General features: G+C 35.0%; 3 protein-coding genes across 5 annotated transcripts; 2 read left to right on the top strand and 1 right to left on the bottom strand.

Annotated features, from left to right (window-relative positions):
- Positions 1-435: 435 nt before the first annotated feature.
- On the top strand, positions 436-4,733 carry LOC112094343 (prostatic spermine-binding protein). Of its 2 annotated transcripts, none has more exons than XM_024174964.1 (3): positions 436-1,018; positions 2,713-3,011; positions 4,382-4,733. In XM_024174964.1, the coding sequence occupies exons 1-2, from the start codon at positions 620-622 to the stop codon at positions 2,965-2,967; spliced, it is 654 nt and encodes a 217-aa protein (XP_024030732.1). In that variant the 5' UTR covers positions 436-619; the 3' UTR covers positions 2,968-3,011; positions 4,382-4,733. The 2 variants fall into 2 exon arrangements, with proteins under 2 accessions (XP_024030732.1, XP_024030733.1); XM_024174965.1 differs by having other exon boundaries at positions 4,379-4,733.
- Positions 4,734-5,812: 1,079 nt separating this feature from the next.
- LOC21388066 (protein REDUCED WALL ACETYLATION 2) lies at positions 5,813-10,360 on the top strand. Of its 2 annotated transcripts, none has more exons than XM_024174962.1 (16): positions 5,813-6,070; positions 6,235-6,329; positions 6,723-6,863; positions 6,954-7,010; positions 7,102-7,174; positions 7,284-7,442; positions 7,651-7,800; positions 7,895-8,150; positions 8,225-8,343; positions 8,515-8,601; positions 8,705-8,793; positions 8,878-8,940; positions 9,112-9,168; positions 9,394-9,490; positions 9,636-9,794; positions 10,145-10,360. In XM_024174962.1, the coding sequence occupies exons 1-16, from the start codon at positions 6,038-6,040 to the stop codon at positions 10,148-10,150; spliced, it is 1,641 nt and encodes a 546-aa protein (XP_024030730.1). In that variant the 5' UTR covers positions 5,813-6,037; the 3' UTR covers positions 10,151-10,360. The 2 variants fall into 2 exon arrangements, with proteins under 2 accessions (XP_024030730.1, XP_024030729.1); XM_024174961.1 differs by having other exon boundaries at positions 6,720-6,863.
- A 652-nt stretch (positions 10,361-11,012) lies between these two features.
- LOC21388065 (ER membrane protein complex subunit 6) lies at positions 11,013-12,287 on the bottom strand. The gene is made up of 4 exons (XM_024174971.1): positions 12,170-12,287; positions 11,498-11,693; positions 11,392-11,411; positions 11,013-11,272 (listed from the first exon to the last, which is right to left on the bottom strand). The coding sequence occupies exons 1-4, from the start codon at positions 12,274-12,276 to the stop codon at positions 11,242-11,244; spliced, it is 354 nt and encodes a 117-aa protein (XP_024030739.1). The 5' UTR covers positions 12,277-12,287; the 3' UTR covers positions 11,013-11,241.
- Positions 12,288-12,749: the final 462 nt, after the last annotated feature.

Here is a 12,749-nt window from a genome sequence, read left to right as displayed (position 1 = left end):
AAAATACATAATTTTGATAAATACTTTTTAAAAATATATGAGTCAAAATTTTTACTATTTATTTTTGATTTATAACCTTTTTAGATAAGTAATTACACTTATAAAAGAGTATATATTAAAATTAAAAGATAAAAGTCTAAACTCATACAATATAAATTCTCCCTTTTTTTTTTTTTTTTAAAGAAGAGGAACCTTATTAACTATTTTTGGGCCTAGAATGAAACTTCTCGCTTCTAGGCTTAAGAGTTGGGGCTAAATTGAATTCGGAGGCCCATTGTCCACCACCGGCCCATGAGAAATTCAAGAAAAAGAAAGAACCCTAACCCTAAAGTCGCACGTGACAAGCAGCTGACAACAAGAAGCAGGAATAAGCGCCGCAATGAGCCTATTAACGCAAAAATACAAATTCTCTCGCGATAACCGTCCGATCCCTTGCCACGTCGTCTATCCGCGTGAACACTTGTTTCAACGGGTGAGATCACTCGTTGCAGAGTTACTGGTAAGAGCCGAACGGAGAAGCTGCTCTGATCATTATTCCAAATTTCTGGAGAAATTTTCTCTGCGATTTCGATTGATTTGGTCTGCGCAAAATCCTCGCTAGGGTTTGTGTTTGTGGAAGATGAAGGCTATGGAGGAAGTTGTGGAGGAGAACGAAATCAAGCGCTTGCGCAAGGAGGAGGAGGAGGAGTTGGAGGATGAAGAGGACGGTGATGCGACGGAGGACAGCGAAGAAGAAGAGAAGGAAGAGGACGCCGAGGACGACGACGACGATGACGATGATGATGGAGACGACGACGACGACGATGATCAGGAGGGAGAAGACGAGGACGACGATGTGCAGGAGGTCGTACAGTCCTCCGGTGGTCCGCCGGTTCACTCGGTAGATGACGATGAGGACGACGACGACGACGAGGATGACGATGAAGATGGAGAAGGCGGCGGCGGTGATGACGACGACGACGACGACGACGATGATAACGAGGGAGACGAAGAAGACGATGAAGATGGCGAAGAAGAGGTAATAGTCTCCGAATTCTCTCTATTTTTCAGTTTTTTTACGAATTTTTCGGATTTTTTTTTCTAGGTTGAGTATAAAAATCTTTGATTTGTTAGAAATTTTAGATTTTTTGTTGCGAAATATATTCAGATCTGGTATAATTTCGTTCATTTGTTCGATATTTTTCAAAATATATATGCCTGGTTTTGATGTTAATAGCAATAATTCAGATTTGTTGAATTTTCCACATATTTATCAAATTCCATAAATTCTACGAGACCTTTTTTTGTCTTTTGAGCGTCTGGAGAGTTCTTTGCTGCTATGGTAGTCGTTGTCTTCATAATTTTGTTGAGATAGAATTTCTTGAGGATATGATAATTGATAATCCTTTGGAGTCCGTCATTATACGAATTAAATACAGATTCTTGCTGTATTTTCTGGAAAAAGTAATAGATAAAAGTTGTGTAGCCTTTCACAGATCTTATGTATTTTTTTTGTCTGTGAAACCTATTTTCTATATTAATTTCTAAAGACTTCCTAGGTTACCTTTGACTATAGTGTAGTGGCTCAGATTGTTTGTAACCCTTTGTGGGTGTTCTATAGTGTAGTGGCTCAGATTGTTTGTAACCCTTTGTGGGTGTTCGATAGTCTGGTTGGTAAAGTTTTTAAAATGATTTTATTCTCCGTATAAAAGTAAAAATGGTATTGTTTTTAGAATTATTTTAAGACTGATTCTAAAATTATGTTTGATTAGTTTTTTAAGAGATTATTTTGTGTATAATAAAAAAATAAAATCGTGTTTGATTATAATTATTAATTAATGTATTATAATACGTTGATAAGTACTAGAAAATAAAAATAGAAAGAAAAAATAACTTTTAACCGTTTTTAATTACTTCAAAATTATTCTCAATGTTTATTGTTTTCATTTTCGTTTTCAAAACATTTGCTAAATAAATACAATTTGCAGATTATTTTTATTTTCATGTCTTATAAGACATGTAGAAACATTTTTAAAATAATAAAAAATTAATTCTAAACGCACCTCATATTTTTTATTTCCAGTCAGATGGCTCCAAAAAGAAAAATGTTACTGCCTTTTTTTTCATCAATAAATTTTTCTCTGGTTAAAATATTATTCCTTATTTCCAAGATATTGAAAATATGTTAAGAATTCAGTACGTTTTTTTTTTGTTTTTTGTTTTTATTTATTTTTTATTATTTGCCTTGGGTGAACTAATTATTGTATGAAATCTAGATTATTTGTTTGTTGGTGAAAGTAGTTTTCTCGTTTGCTGCGAGGATATTTAAATACTCGCAATCCTTCTTTTCTATTTATTTATTATTATTATTTTTTTCACTTTTTCACCTTTTGTCTTACTGGTTTCTGGTTGGTTTATTTGGTCACCCAGTTTATGTTCCTTTGTCTAGTTGATTTTCTTGTTTGTATCTGCAAAGCCACTGTGATATCCCACAGAAGTCCTAAATGTTATTAACAGATGCCATAAAATTTAAGTTCCTCATTATTAAGATATTATTTATTCTCTAATGAGTGATTTCTAGCTGCTCTGGCTTCCGGGTTGCTGTAGAAAACAGCATAAATTTTTGTTTGCTAAGTTATCATCTGGGTTTGTTTTCTGGATTGAAATTTAATAAATCTGTGTTAGCTAAATGAAAGCAGTTGCTGACATCAAATTGTTCATTAAACATCATAGGAGGACATCGGCACCGAGTATCTCGTGCGGCCAGTGGGGCATGCAGAGGATGAGGAGGATGCCAGTGACTTTGAGCCTGAAGAGAATGGAGAGGATGAAGATGTCGATGAGGAGGACGATGATGATGATGACGGTGGCGGTGACGGTAGTGGGAAGGTGGAGGCTCCACCTAAGAGAAAGAGGTCGGACAAAGATGATTCTGACGGTGATGACGATGATGGTGGAGAGGATGATGAGAGACCATCCAAGCGATAGGGCCTGGCCCCTTCTTGGTTTGAGGACTGACCATTGACAAATAGGTCATTCTCTCTCTCTCTCTCTCTCTATCTGTCTTTCTCTATATTGTCTCTCTTAAAACTCATCTCCTCTTTTGTTAGAAAGAAGGATAGGATGCAGCCTAAAATATGTTTTGCCTTTCCTGTTCATGTATTATCATGTTGCTATATAACTAGGATTATTACAAGTTCTACCTGCTAATGCTAGTGGTAATTTTGGTTCTGTGGATGGGGTTGAAAAGCCATTTGAAAGGGGGGTGGAATTAGAATTTTCTGCGAGTTAAAAAAAAAAAAAAAGAAGTCTAGATAACTGTTTTAGTCTGTTGGGTATTGTTATCTATTAGGTTGATGGCAAGTTTCTCTAGGTAGATTTCCCTTTGTGCTTTTTTTATTTATTTAAGTTTTGTTGGCTGAACTTTGAATGGTTGGTTGGTGCAGTTCATGATTTTTGTACAATAATGTTGATTGGGTCATTTTACAATCATTGTTCTCTTCTACCATACTATTTTTATTGTAATTGTTATAACTTTATGTCTACTTCATAAGGTATGAACTGAATCACTAATAATAGTCTAAATATCTACTTCCGAGACTGATTTTTTTGTACAAGCCTGCAAATTCTGTTGTATTTCAGAAATGCCCATCACCCTTTGGATGGATTATTCTACTATAAAATTACTACCAAATTTATTTAGTTAGTTAATTTTTTGAGGACAGCTTGAAGCTGTATCGGGCTTGAACTCATTTCTTTGTTTAACAAAATAAATTAAATTGAAACAAATAATAAAATAATAGTGAAATTGAAATAAAATAAGTGCTCGTGATTTAAACCACTCATTAAATGAAGGCAATAGAGACTGATCGACATGCGACCATGCAATAATATTAAAAAGTGGAATAAAAGTTTTTTTCTAATGGAAAAAATGAAATAGAAGTTGGAGGGGCAATAAATAAATGGAAGAAAAGTAGTGCTATTTCTTGGTTCGTTCTAAGAGCACGACTTTTGTTGCCTTTTATGGGAAGTCGAATCAAGAATGAGATCAGCCAGGAAAAAAAGAAAATGAAGGGACAATAAGATAGGGATAGGTGGGGCTCGTTCTTGCCAATTCCAAAGAGGTGCATTTTGTTGCCCTATGCATTTTCATGCCCTTAGTTGGTCAGATAATTACTAATTTACCACTTTTACAGTCCACCTGAGAATCAATTAGTCATAAGCAAAACGCTCAAAATTAAGGTGTTTTCGGTCATTTAAGAGCTATTCTCGATAATATTGTTTTCATTTTTTTTTTTTTTGGATGATGTTGCTTTCTCCTATATTGTTTTATTCAGCAAATTTAACCCACTAACGCGTTTATAATTTTTTTTGGTTAAACAAATTTTTACTTTTAAAGCAGCTTGGGCCTTGGAGTATGGCAGTGCTTTGGTCCTTGGCATTTGTGGACCTCGTTCGATCCGATAATTGAGATTGTACCACGTGTCCTCAGATCGGGGGTGATGACAACAATTGTGGACCCCGGAAAATAAATTGTTGTCCGATTTGGCTCCAAATCGGAATTAATTTCCTGATCCACAGTGATAGGCCTGTTTAACATGGGTTCAATGGTCCAGAAAGACTTTACCGGTAGCCCATTAGTTATTCGTCAATCCGATTAGGCGTGTACATCTGGACTTCAATGGTCTTGCAATGACAACGCAATGGTTGAAAACGACACACAATTTATTATAATTCATCATCAAATTTGTGAATAGGCTCCTCTAATTTCATTTCCTTAAAGGGAAAAAGGAAAATTTTTTTTTTTTTTTTTTTTTTTCTCGCCTTCCTTGGAGCTATCTATAGGCAGAGCATTACTTTCCATTGGGGATGTATATCCCCACATGTGCCTTACTAACAAATATTGTTACATAGTGACGAGTAAAAAAGAGAGGTATTACTCTCTTATGTAACGATTTTAATGTATTGTCACATAAATACTGATTACTAAGCTCAACCTTAAAAAGAGCGGGATATAAATTTCAAGATATGAATGGTGTAGGGTCTTTTCAATTGTTATTACTATTTGATATGAATATTGTGTTTTTTATTTATGAGAATTATTAATTTGTCTCGTCAAATAAAAAAAAAAATTAATGATTTTTAACACACTGTGCATCTTCTTCAAACTTTGCCGACACAAGGTTTGGTTAAGGTACAACTCCATCTTAGTTGACTCAAACCCATCTTTTATGAGTCTCCCAAACCACATATAGAATTCATTTATAATTGGCAAATGCTTATGGATCTATACATTTTAGGTACATGTCCATTTAGCATCTACAAATGGGGTTTAAAAAAAAGTGCCTTTTTTATTACACTTTTTTTTCGTAGCCTACTCTTATCAGGTGAATTTATAATTCCTGTTCAATCTCCAGTCAAAATAATAATAATACATTTATGGGTTGATTCAAGTCCAAGTTTGGAAGTGACATATATATTACGCGTTTTACCTATGAAATGATGGTGGCTAATGTGGTAATGAAAATCATCCTAACCTAAATGCTTCTCGTGCAATACCACTTGGTAGTTGGTATTACACTAATGTTTAATTAAGACTAAAATTGATTAATACAAATAAAGCTTTAGAATATGTAATTAACAACCCTCAATTATTTAATAGAACTTAACAGCCACATTCAACAGAAGTTAAATTTTTAAGAAAATAAGGATAGAACTTCTTCACAATAAATAATGTTTAAAAATAAACAAATAATGAACAAAAAATTAAAAAAAAATGAATAAGCAATAAATAAATAATAAAAAAGGATTTTCTTAACCAACCGCTCTCAAATCAGGTACTCGTCGGTCATTTACTCAGAATCTCTCTCTCTCGATCTCTAAAATTTTACTCGTTTTCTTTTTTTCCCTCTCATTTCATACATCACTCAAATACCGATTTTTCTCTGCAACAATCCAATCCTCCATTGAAGCTCCATTCCAGATCTGTGAAATGCTTCTCTGATCTCCGCGTCTCAGGTCGTCTCTCTCTCGGAGCAGCTCTGATCGTCTTCCAAAAATGGTGATTTTTGGTCCTGTAACTCCTGGCCAGGTGCTGCTTAATTTACCTTTAAAACCTTCGATTTCGTCTCAGATCTTGTTCAGTTCTTCGAGTTTTCTTCGAATTTTGTTGTGCATTTTGGTTCCTGAAATGGCGTTGATTGAGTTTGATTGGATTAGGATTGTCACTGAGTGGAGTAGTGTTCGTCTTTGCAGGTTTCGTTTTTGCTTGGGATTATACCTGTGATTGTTGCTTGGATTTACGCCGAGTTGTTGGAGTACAAGAAGAAGAATCCGGTTCCTGTTAAAGTGTGAGTTTGAATATCTTTCTCTTTAGCTCTGTAGCTCCAGCTATGGTGTATTATCACTATATCAAGATTATAAAGTTTGGATTTGAGTTTTTAAACTCAATTCAATTACATGATATATATGTTTATGCAATTTTAGATTGCTTACGTAATTATCTGATTAGCAAAACAAGGAAAAAAGGTTTTTTTTTTTTTGTGTGGTTTATCGAGGAAAAATGTTTGATTTCAAGCGTGAAGAGAAGAAAAATGTTAATTTTCAAGCTTGGAAAGAAGAAAAATGTTGATTTTTGGGCCAAAAAAGAAGAAAAATATTTAATTCAAGCAAAAGAAGAAGAAAAAGCTTTTGTGTGTGTGTGTGTGTGTGTGTACTTATTGTATTTGCTTTCCACACAGTAGGCATTCTGACATCAATTTGACTGAGGTGACAAAAGAGGCGGTTAAAGATGAACAAAAGGATGCTTTGTTGGAGGCGGGTGGGATGCAGACAGCTGCCTCTCCTACGGCTCGAAATCCGTCTACTTCATCTCCATTGATCAGGTGTGTAAAAGGGATAGACTTTGAAAATCTGTGGGTTGTTTAGTTGTTATCAATGTCTACTTGCTTATGTTCTGTGGAAAAATTGTTTAGGTTCCTTTGCATGGATGAGACTTTCTTGTTGGAAAACCGATTAACACTTCGAGCCATGTAAGTAAAGCTTTTGATGGATCAGAATTTGATATTTTTTCTTTATTTGGTTATTAGATTGTTGATCTTTGCCTCCCTGTCTAATTTGCAGATCTGAAGTTGGTTTCCTTTTAACATATTACTACCTATGCGATCGGACCAATTTCTTTAACTCGTCAGAGAAGGTGATGATAAGAACTTTAGTAGTGCCCCATTGAGCGTTTCATTTGATTCCTTTGTTTCTCTTATACATTAGCTGACACCGTGTTTCTTGGTTATGATTGATTTGTGCAGAGTTATAATCGAGATCTCTTCCTGTTTCTTTACTTCCTCCTCATCATAGTTTCAGCAATGACTTCTTTTACAATACATGATGACAAGTCATCGTTTACGGGGAAGTCCATACTTTATTTGAATAGGCATCAAACTGAGGAGTGGAGAGGGTGGATGCAGGTTTGTTCTCTTTTTATATTTATATGTTATTTTAAGATCCATTGTAATATATGCTTATCTAAAGTGCACATGACCGTTTCTTATGCAATTCCAAGATATACGGATTAGATGTCAGAACACTGATTTTGGTTTTCACAAATGCTGTTTCGGAATTCGTGAATCAAGTATTTCACATTATTTGTTTTGTTTTACTCCCTTTCTCTTACAGGTTTTGTTCTTGATGTATCACTACTTTGCTGCAAAAGAAATTTACAATGCAATTCGAGTATTCATTGCTGCATATGTTTGGATGACTGGATTTGGAAACTTTTCATATTACTATGTCCGCAAGGATTTCAGCTTGGCAAGATTTGCACAGGTTTGCAGTCCATCCCTTAGCAATCTAAGATTGCTTCTTTAGTTTTCAGCATCTAGTGCACTTCAAACTAATTTTAAACAATCTTGCTGAGCAGATGATGTGGCGGCTTAATTTCCTGGTTTTCTTGTGCTGCGTTGTCCTAGACAACAGTTACATGCTATACTACATTTGCCCCATGCACACTCTGTTCACCCTTATGGTTTACGGGGCACTTGGTATTCTGAACAAGTATAACGAGAACAGTTCAGTCATAGCGCTAAAAATCATCTCTTGCTTCTTTGTGGTTATCGTGGTATGGGAAATACCTGGAGTGTTTGAGTTGGTCTGGAGCCCATTCACTTTCTTTCTCGGTCAGTAACTTCCAGAATGTTAATATTTATGTCATAATGTTGCAGTTCACTAACCGAGAGTCCTCAACTTGCAGGTTACGCAGATCCAGCTGCAAAAACACAGGTTCACCCCTTGCATGAGTGGCATTTTCGGTCAGGACTTGATCGATACATATGGATAATTGGAATGATATATGCTTACTTTCATCCAACCGTATGTTTACTCAACCAAATGCATTTTACTAAAGCAAAAGAACGGAGTGTATCTTGTTTCTCAAAATTTGCACTCCAATTATACTTAGCTTGGTAGTTCTGATGGGACACGTCTCTTCTGGTTTAGTTGTTTGGAATCAACATTTTGGCTAATTGGCCTAAGTCGTTTTAGGTTGAAAGGTGGATGGAGAAACTGGAGGAAGCGGAGGTGAAGCGAAGAATATCAATTAAAGCGGCTGTGACTCTGATTTCACTAACGGTATTTTTGACTGTTGATTCAACAATTCTATTCATTTTGCTCTCTTTTTAGCTGAAGTACTTGTGCTTTCAGTTCTGCTGATGCTTGGTCTTTGAATTTGTAGGCGGGGTATCTGTGGTTTGAGTATATATACAAGTTGGACAAACTGACTTACAATAAATATCATCCTTATACGTCATGGATTCCGATAACGTACGTATATATTTATATCCTAAACGTTTTTACAAATTTTTAAGCCTTTGCCATTACTCACTTGTTATCTCATGTGTTCCTCAGGGTGTATATATGTTTGCGAAATGTGACTCAACAGTTTCGCGGCTATTCTTTAACCCTTTTCGCGTGAGTTCCTTTTACTGTAATATGTCTGCATTATATTTCAGTTTTTCTCGTATGTGAATTGGATTTATAGCGTCATCTGTGACTGCATTCTATGTTACAGAGATTGTGTCGGCTTTAAGTAGTTTCAAATTCTGTTCATGGATGCTAACTCTCTCTTTCTCCACTTACTAGATGGCTTGGAAAGATAACACTAGAGACTTACATCTCGCAAATACATATCTGGTTAAGGTATGCCAAATTAGTTATCTAATTACTAATGCCATTATTTTAAAATGTCACGTAAACTGAAAACTTGTTGCTCCATGTTGCTAAATATAGCTCGCTTTTAGAAGTTAGTCTACATATAGCTGATAGTTCTAGCAGCTCACACACACACACGCACACATATTGAGATAGATTTACATTCACATATCTTTATCATTCATCTTACTACGATTTTACGACAACTTGCAGATCCGGTGTTCCAGATGGTCAGCCTAAATTGTTGCTTTCCCTGATTCCGCAGTACCCATTGTTGAACTTCATGCTCACTACTGCCATATACGTAGCTGTAAGTGAAAAAAATGCTGTAGATCTTGTTCTCTACATTTCAAATAGGATTTTAGTCGGCAGAAAAACTTGTATTCTGTAAGACTAACATCTTTTCAACCTTTCTTTGGTGTTAATTCTGCTCCGAAATTTTGCTTGTCTTGCAGATTTCCTACAGACTTTTTAACCTTACAAATATATTGAAAATGGCGTTCGTTCCCAGTAAAGATGACAAGCGGCTCATCTCCAACTTGGTCACGGCCGTGGCATTATCATGTGTCTTGTACTCCTCGTCGTTTGTGTTCTTAAATGTCTCTTCCTTGCTGGTAAGACTGTTCTTTTTAAGATTTTTTGTTGCTGTCCACTATTTTTATGTGCCTAAAAGTTTTCCTTTGCCACACGTAATGAAAATAATCAAGACAACTGAAATTCAAACACTTTATGGTGTAGTGCCGAAAAGGTCAAGACCATAAATCAAACCACCCAGAGTCAAATTTTGTGAGAAAACACTGTAGGATAGCGTTTTAGATTTAAATTTTTTGTAGGAACCAAAACTCAGATGGTTTGAATCCTCAAACCAAACGTGCACTAATGGGTTGTCTTAAATTTTGGACTTTGGTTCTTTCCATACACAAATGCAATTATGTAGTTTATTCACATCTCTGAAAATTTACAGGTTTGAGGACTGAGAAAATGTAGAGTTTGGTAAAGAAGGCCTCTCGCTTCAAAACCAGTTTCGTTAAACACTTGGAATAATATTATTCTAATGGTCAAGACTCAAGACATTGCCTCAATGAGACTCCAATTGAGATGGATTCACCACCAACTTTTGAATGGGGTCATAAATATTTTTTTTTTTTTTTTTTTTTTAAATTTTTTTTTTTTTTTTTTTTTTTTTTTTTTTTTTTTTTTTTTAATGAGTTGTGTAGGTAAGGGTGCGTAATTAGTCGTGACCTCTAATGATTTTTGTCATCATTTTTCTTTGCTAAATTATACCCTTGAAATGCAGCGAGCTCTATATATACAACAGCATAAACGCGTACAATATGCTAAATTAGATTACAAGCAATAATAGTTATTATTAGAACTACCAAGAGAACACGATTTCGTTTGTTTCACTAATTTGAATGTCTATTCAAGTTTTGATCATTATTTTCTCATAAAAATGGAAATTTAACTTTTTTTTACTACAGTGTTTTCTCTCATATGAATTTATTTTTAACTTGAATTCTTAACTCCGAAAACAAAGTTTATATTTATCATTAATTCATAGTGAATTCTAATCGGAAAGAAAAGGGGCTTAGAAGAGAGAAAATGAAGGGAATCAAACATTTGATTTCAAGTGTATACTTGTGCATTGTAAACTTATTTTCCTACTTTATAAATAGACACGTGAATGGGAGATTCTGCTATAGACCTCAATCTAGCTCAGTAGCCGTTAACAAGATTTAAGCTGTTCAATTTAAAGACTTGCTTTTATTTCAAAAATTTGGATCATATCCATAAATGCAAAAGGTTAGTAAACTTAAAAGAAGAAAAGCAGCTTCATGAAGAACCTAAACCAAAATTTCCACCACAAAATTAACAGGGCTACACGTCGTGTCCTCTTTCCGTACAATATTCAAGGGAAAATTTCTATATAAATAATAGAACCAGGATAAATTTAAAGTGCATTCCACAGCTTTGTGGACAAAGGAAATTACTTGTGTTCTTGATACATCAACGAGCAGGCGATAGATTCCTTCCTTTCATCACTGTGCAGATACTAATCCCTCAGAAGATATGCACGATGTCGTAAGCAAAGCTATTTCATGTCAAGGAAAGCATAAAACAACAACAATAATAAACTCTACATTTTATGTCTCGATATGTATAAGTGTGTGTGCGTAAGCAGCCAAAATTGAAATCAGTTATCAAGGATACGTCCAGAACAGCACGAATGACTGCAAGATGGAGAAAAACGAAAGTGTGCATTAATAAAGGAAATTGAAATGATGAGTGGAAACTGTAAATAAAACAAAGAATTTACCATGAGCCCCCCGAAAAAACCATCGAGCACAATCTGGTTCCAGGAATCAAAGAATTTATGTATAGTGAACCCAGTCTTGGCTACGAGTCCAACTGAAGTCAAGCCCATAACAAGAAAATAAAAGATGAACCCTTTGAGGCTTGTGAATCCCAAAATTCCAGCAATGACCCCAGCGATGATAGACATAAAAGTTCGGCTGTTAAAACAGAGAGAAAAGCGTGTTTTCGTGTCAATGGAGGTTCAAACCAGAAGGGATGCCTCCTTCACCAAAAATCTCTATTGGTCACTTGAATAGTTAACGCTAAAAATGAGATATTTTTATCATCCAAACATCTGAACTATTGGAAAACTTCCGCTATGACATCTCTTAAAGCATAACACATGGCTGTCTGAGTTTTTTCTCATATAGTCGTTATGGAGAGAGGGATTATTTACTTCTCTTAAAATGAAAAAAAAAAAAAAAAAAAAAAAAGAAAAAGCCCGAACCACATGTCCTTATATTGCTATTTTCAAGATCAAGCAAACTTAAACAGGAATGAAGGCAAAACAATTTCACATTAAGTTTCTGAATCATTCAATCCACAGATTTAGGATTTTTCCTACATTCCTTCATCCTACAAGCATACAGTTAAGTGAAACAGTTTTATGGCTCATAATGCTGCAAAAACTAACCTGTAATATATAACCTTCAAGTTACTTTGCAAATTCTCAGCGTTGAAGGTCGGTAAATCATTTGTCGATTCACTTGATTTCTTCTCAAAGTCGTTATGTCCAGCCATGCTTCTGCTTATATTAGCTGCAAGGAATCACATATTAAGGGAATGCTTACTGAAAATTGTAATGGGAAAGGAAAGGAATAAATCAAGAAAGAGGATCAATCATTTTCTTTCAAGCGTTATTTACCGATTAAGATGTGGAGTCGGATACGTTTCTAGCGTTTTACTAATTTTAACAACAGGAAACAAATATCTTAAGAACTACATGTCCTTGTGCTACAAAAGTAATGGTGTGGCTTATTCTAATGCAAAGGGAAACAAACTAAGGGTAAAAACTTAGGATTGACTTTCCCTTTCCTCATTCTTCTCAATCTTTAAGCAGGCCCTACCAAATTGGCATTCCTAGTTTTGTAAGTAAACACATGAATAGGTGGAAGAAGGAGACACTTCTCCCTGTATGTTCAATCATGGGTTACATACAATACAACCACTATCATACCGGACATTCTTGCTTGCAAAATAGTAAGTCAACTCTT

The sequence above is a fragment of the Morus notabilis genome, unplaced genomic scaffold (genome assembly GCF_000414095.1).
Source record: "Morus notabilis unplaced genomic scaffold, ASM41409v2 Scaffold1400, whole genome shotgun sequence".
Classification (NCBI taxonomy): Eukaryota; Viridiplantae; Streptophyta; class Magnoliopsida; order Rosales; family Moraceae; genus Morus; species Morus notabilis.
Note: the sequence above shows the minus strand (reverse complement) of the source record. Positions and strands in the feature narration are given on the sequence as shown.

Excerpts from the sequence above, each read along its gene's own strand:
- LOC112094343 (XM_024174964.1), top strand. The coding sequence starts at position 620 with ATGAAGGCTATGGAGGAAGTTGTGGAGGAGAACGAAATCAAGCGCTTG. Across the intron at positions 1,019-2,712 it reads ATGAAGATGGCGAAGAAGAG|GAGGACATCGGCACCGAGTA; the intron begins GTAATAGTCTCC and ends TAAACATCATAG.
- LOC21388066 (XM_024174961.1), top strand. The coding sequence starts at position 6,038 with ATGGTGATTTTTGGTCCTGTAACTCCTGGCCAG. Across the intron at positions 7,443-7,650 it reads AGTGGAGAGGGTGGATGCAG|GTTTTGTTCTTGATGTATCA; the intron begins GTTTGTTCTCTT and ends TTTCTCTTACAG. Across the intron at positions 9,491-9,635 it reads CTACTGCCATATACGTAGCT|ATTTCCTACAGACTTTTTAA; the intron begins GTAAGTGAAAAA and ends CTTGTCTTGCAG.
- LOC21388065 (XM_024174971.1), bottom strand. The coding sequence starts at position 12,276 with ATGGCTGGACATAACGACTTTGAGAAGAAATCAAGTGAATCGACAAAT. Across the intron at positions 11,694-12,169 it reads TTGAAGGTTATATATTACAG|CCGAACTTTTATGTCTATCA; the intron begins GTTAGTTTTTGC and ends CTGTTTTAACAG. Across the intron at positions 11,412-11,497 it reads GTTTTTTCGGGGGGCTCATG|TCATTCGTGCTGTTCTGGAC; the intron begins GTAAATTCTTTG and ends TCCATCTTGCAG.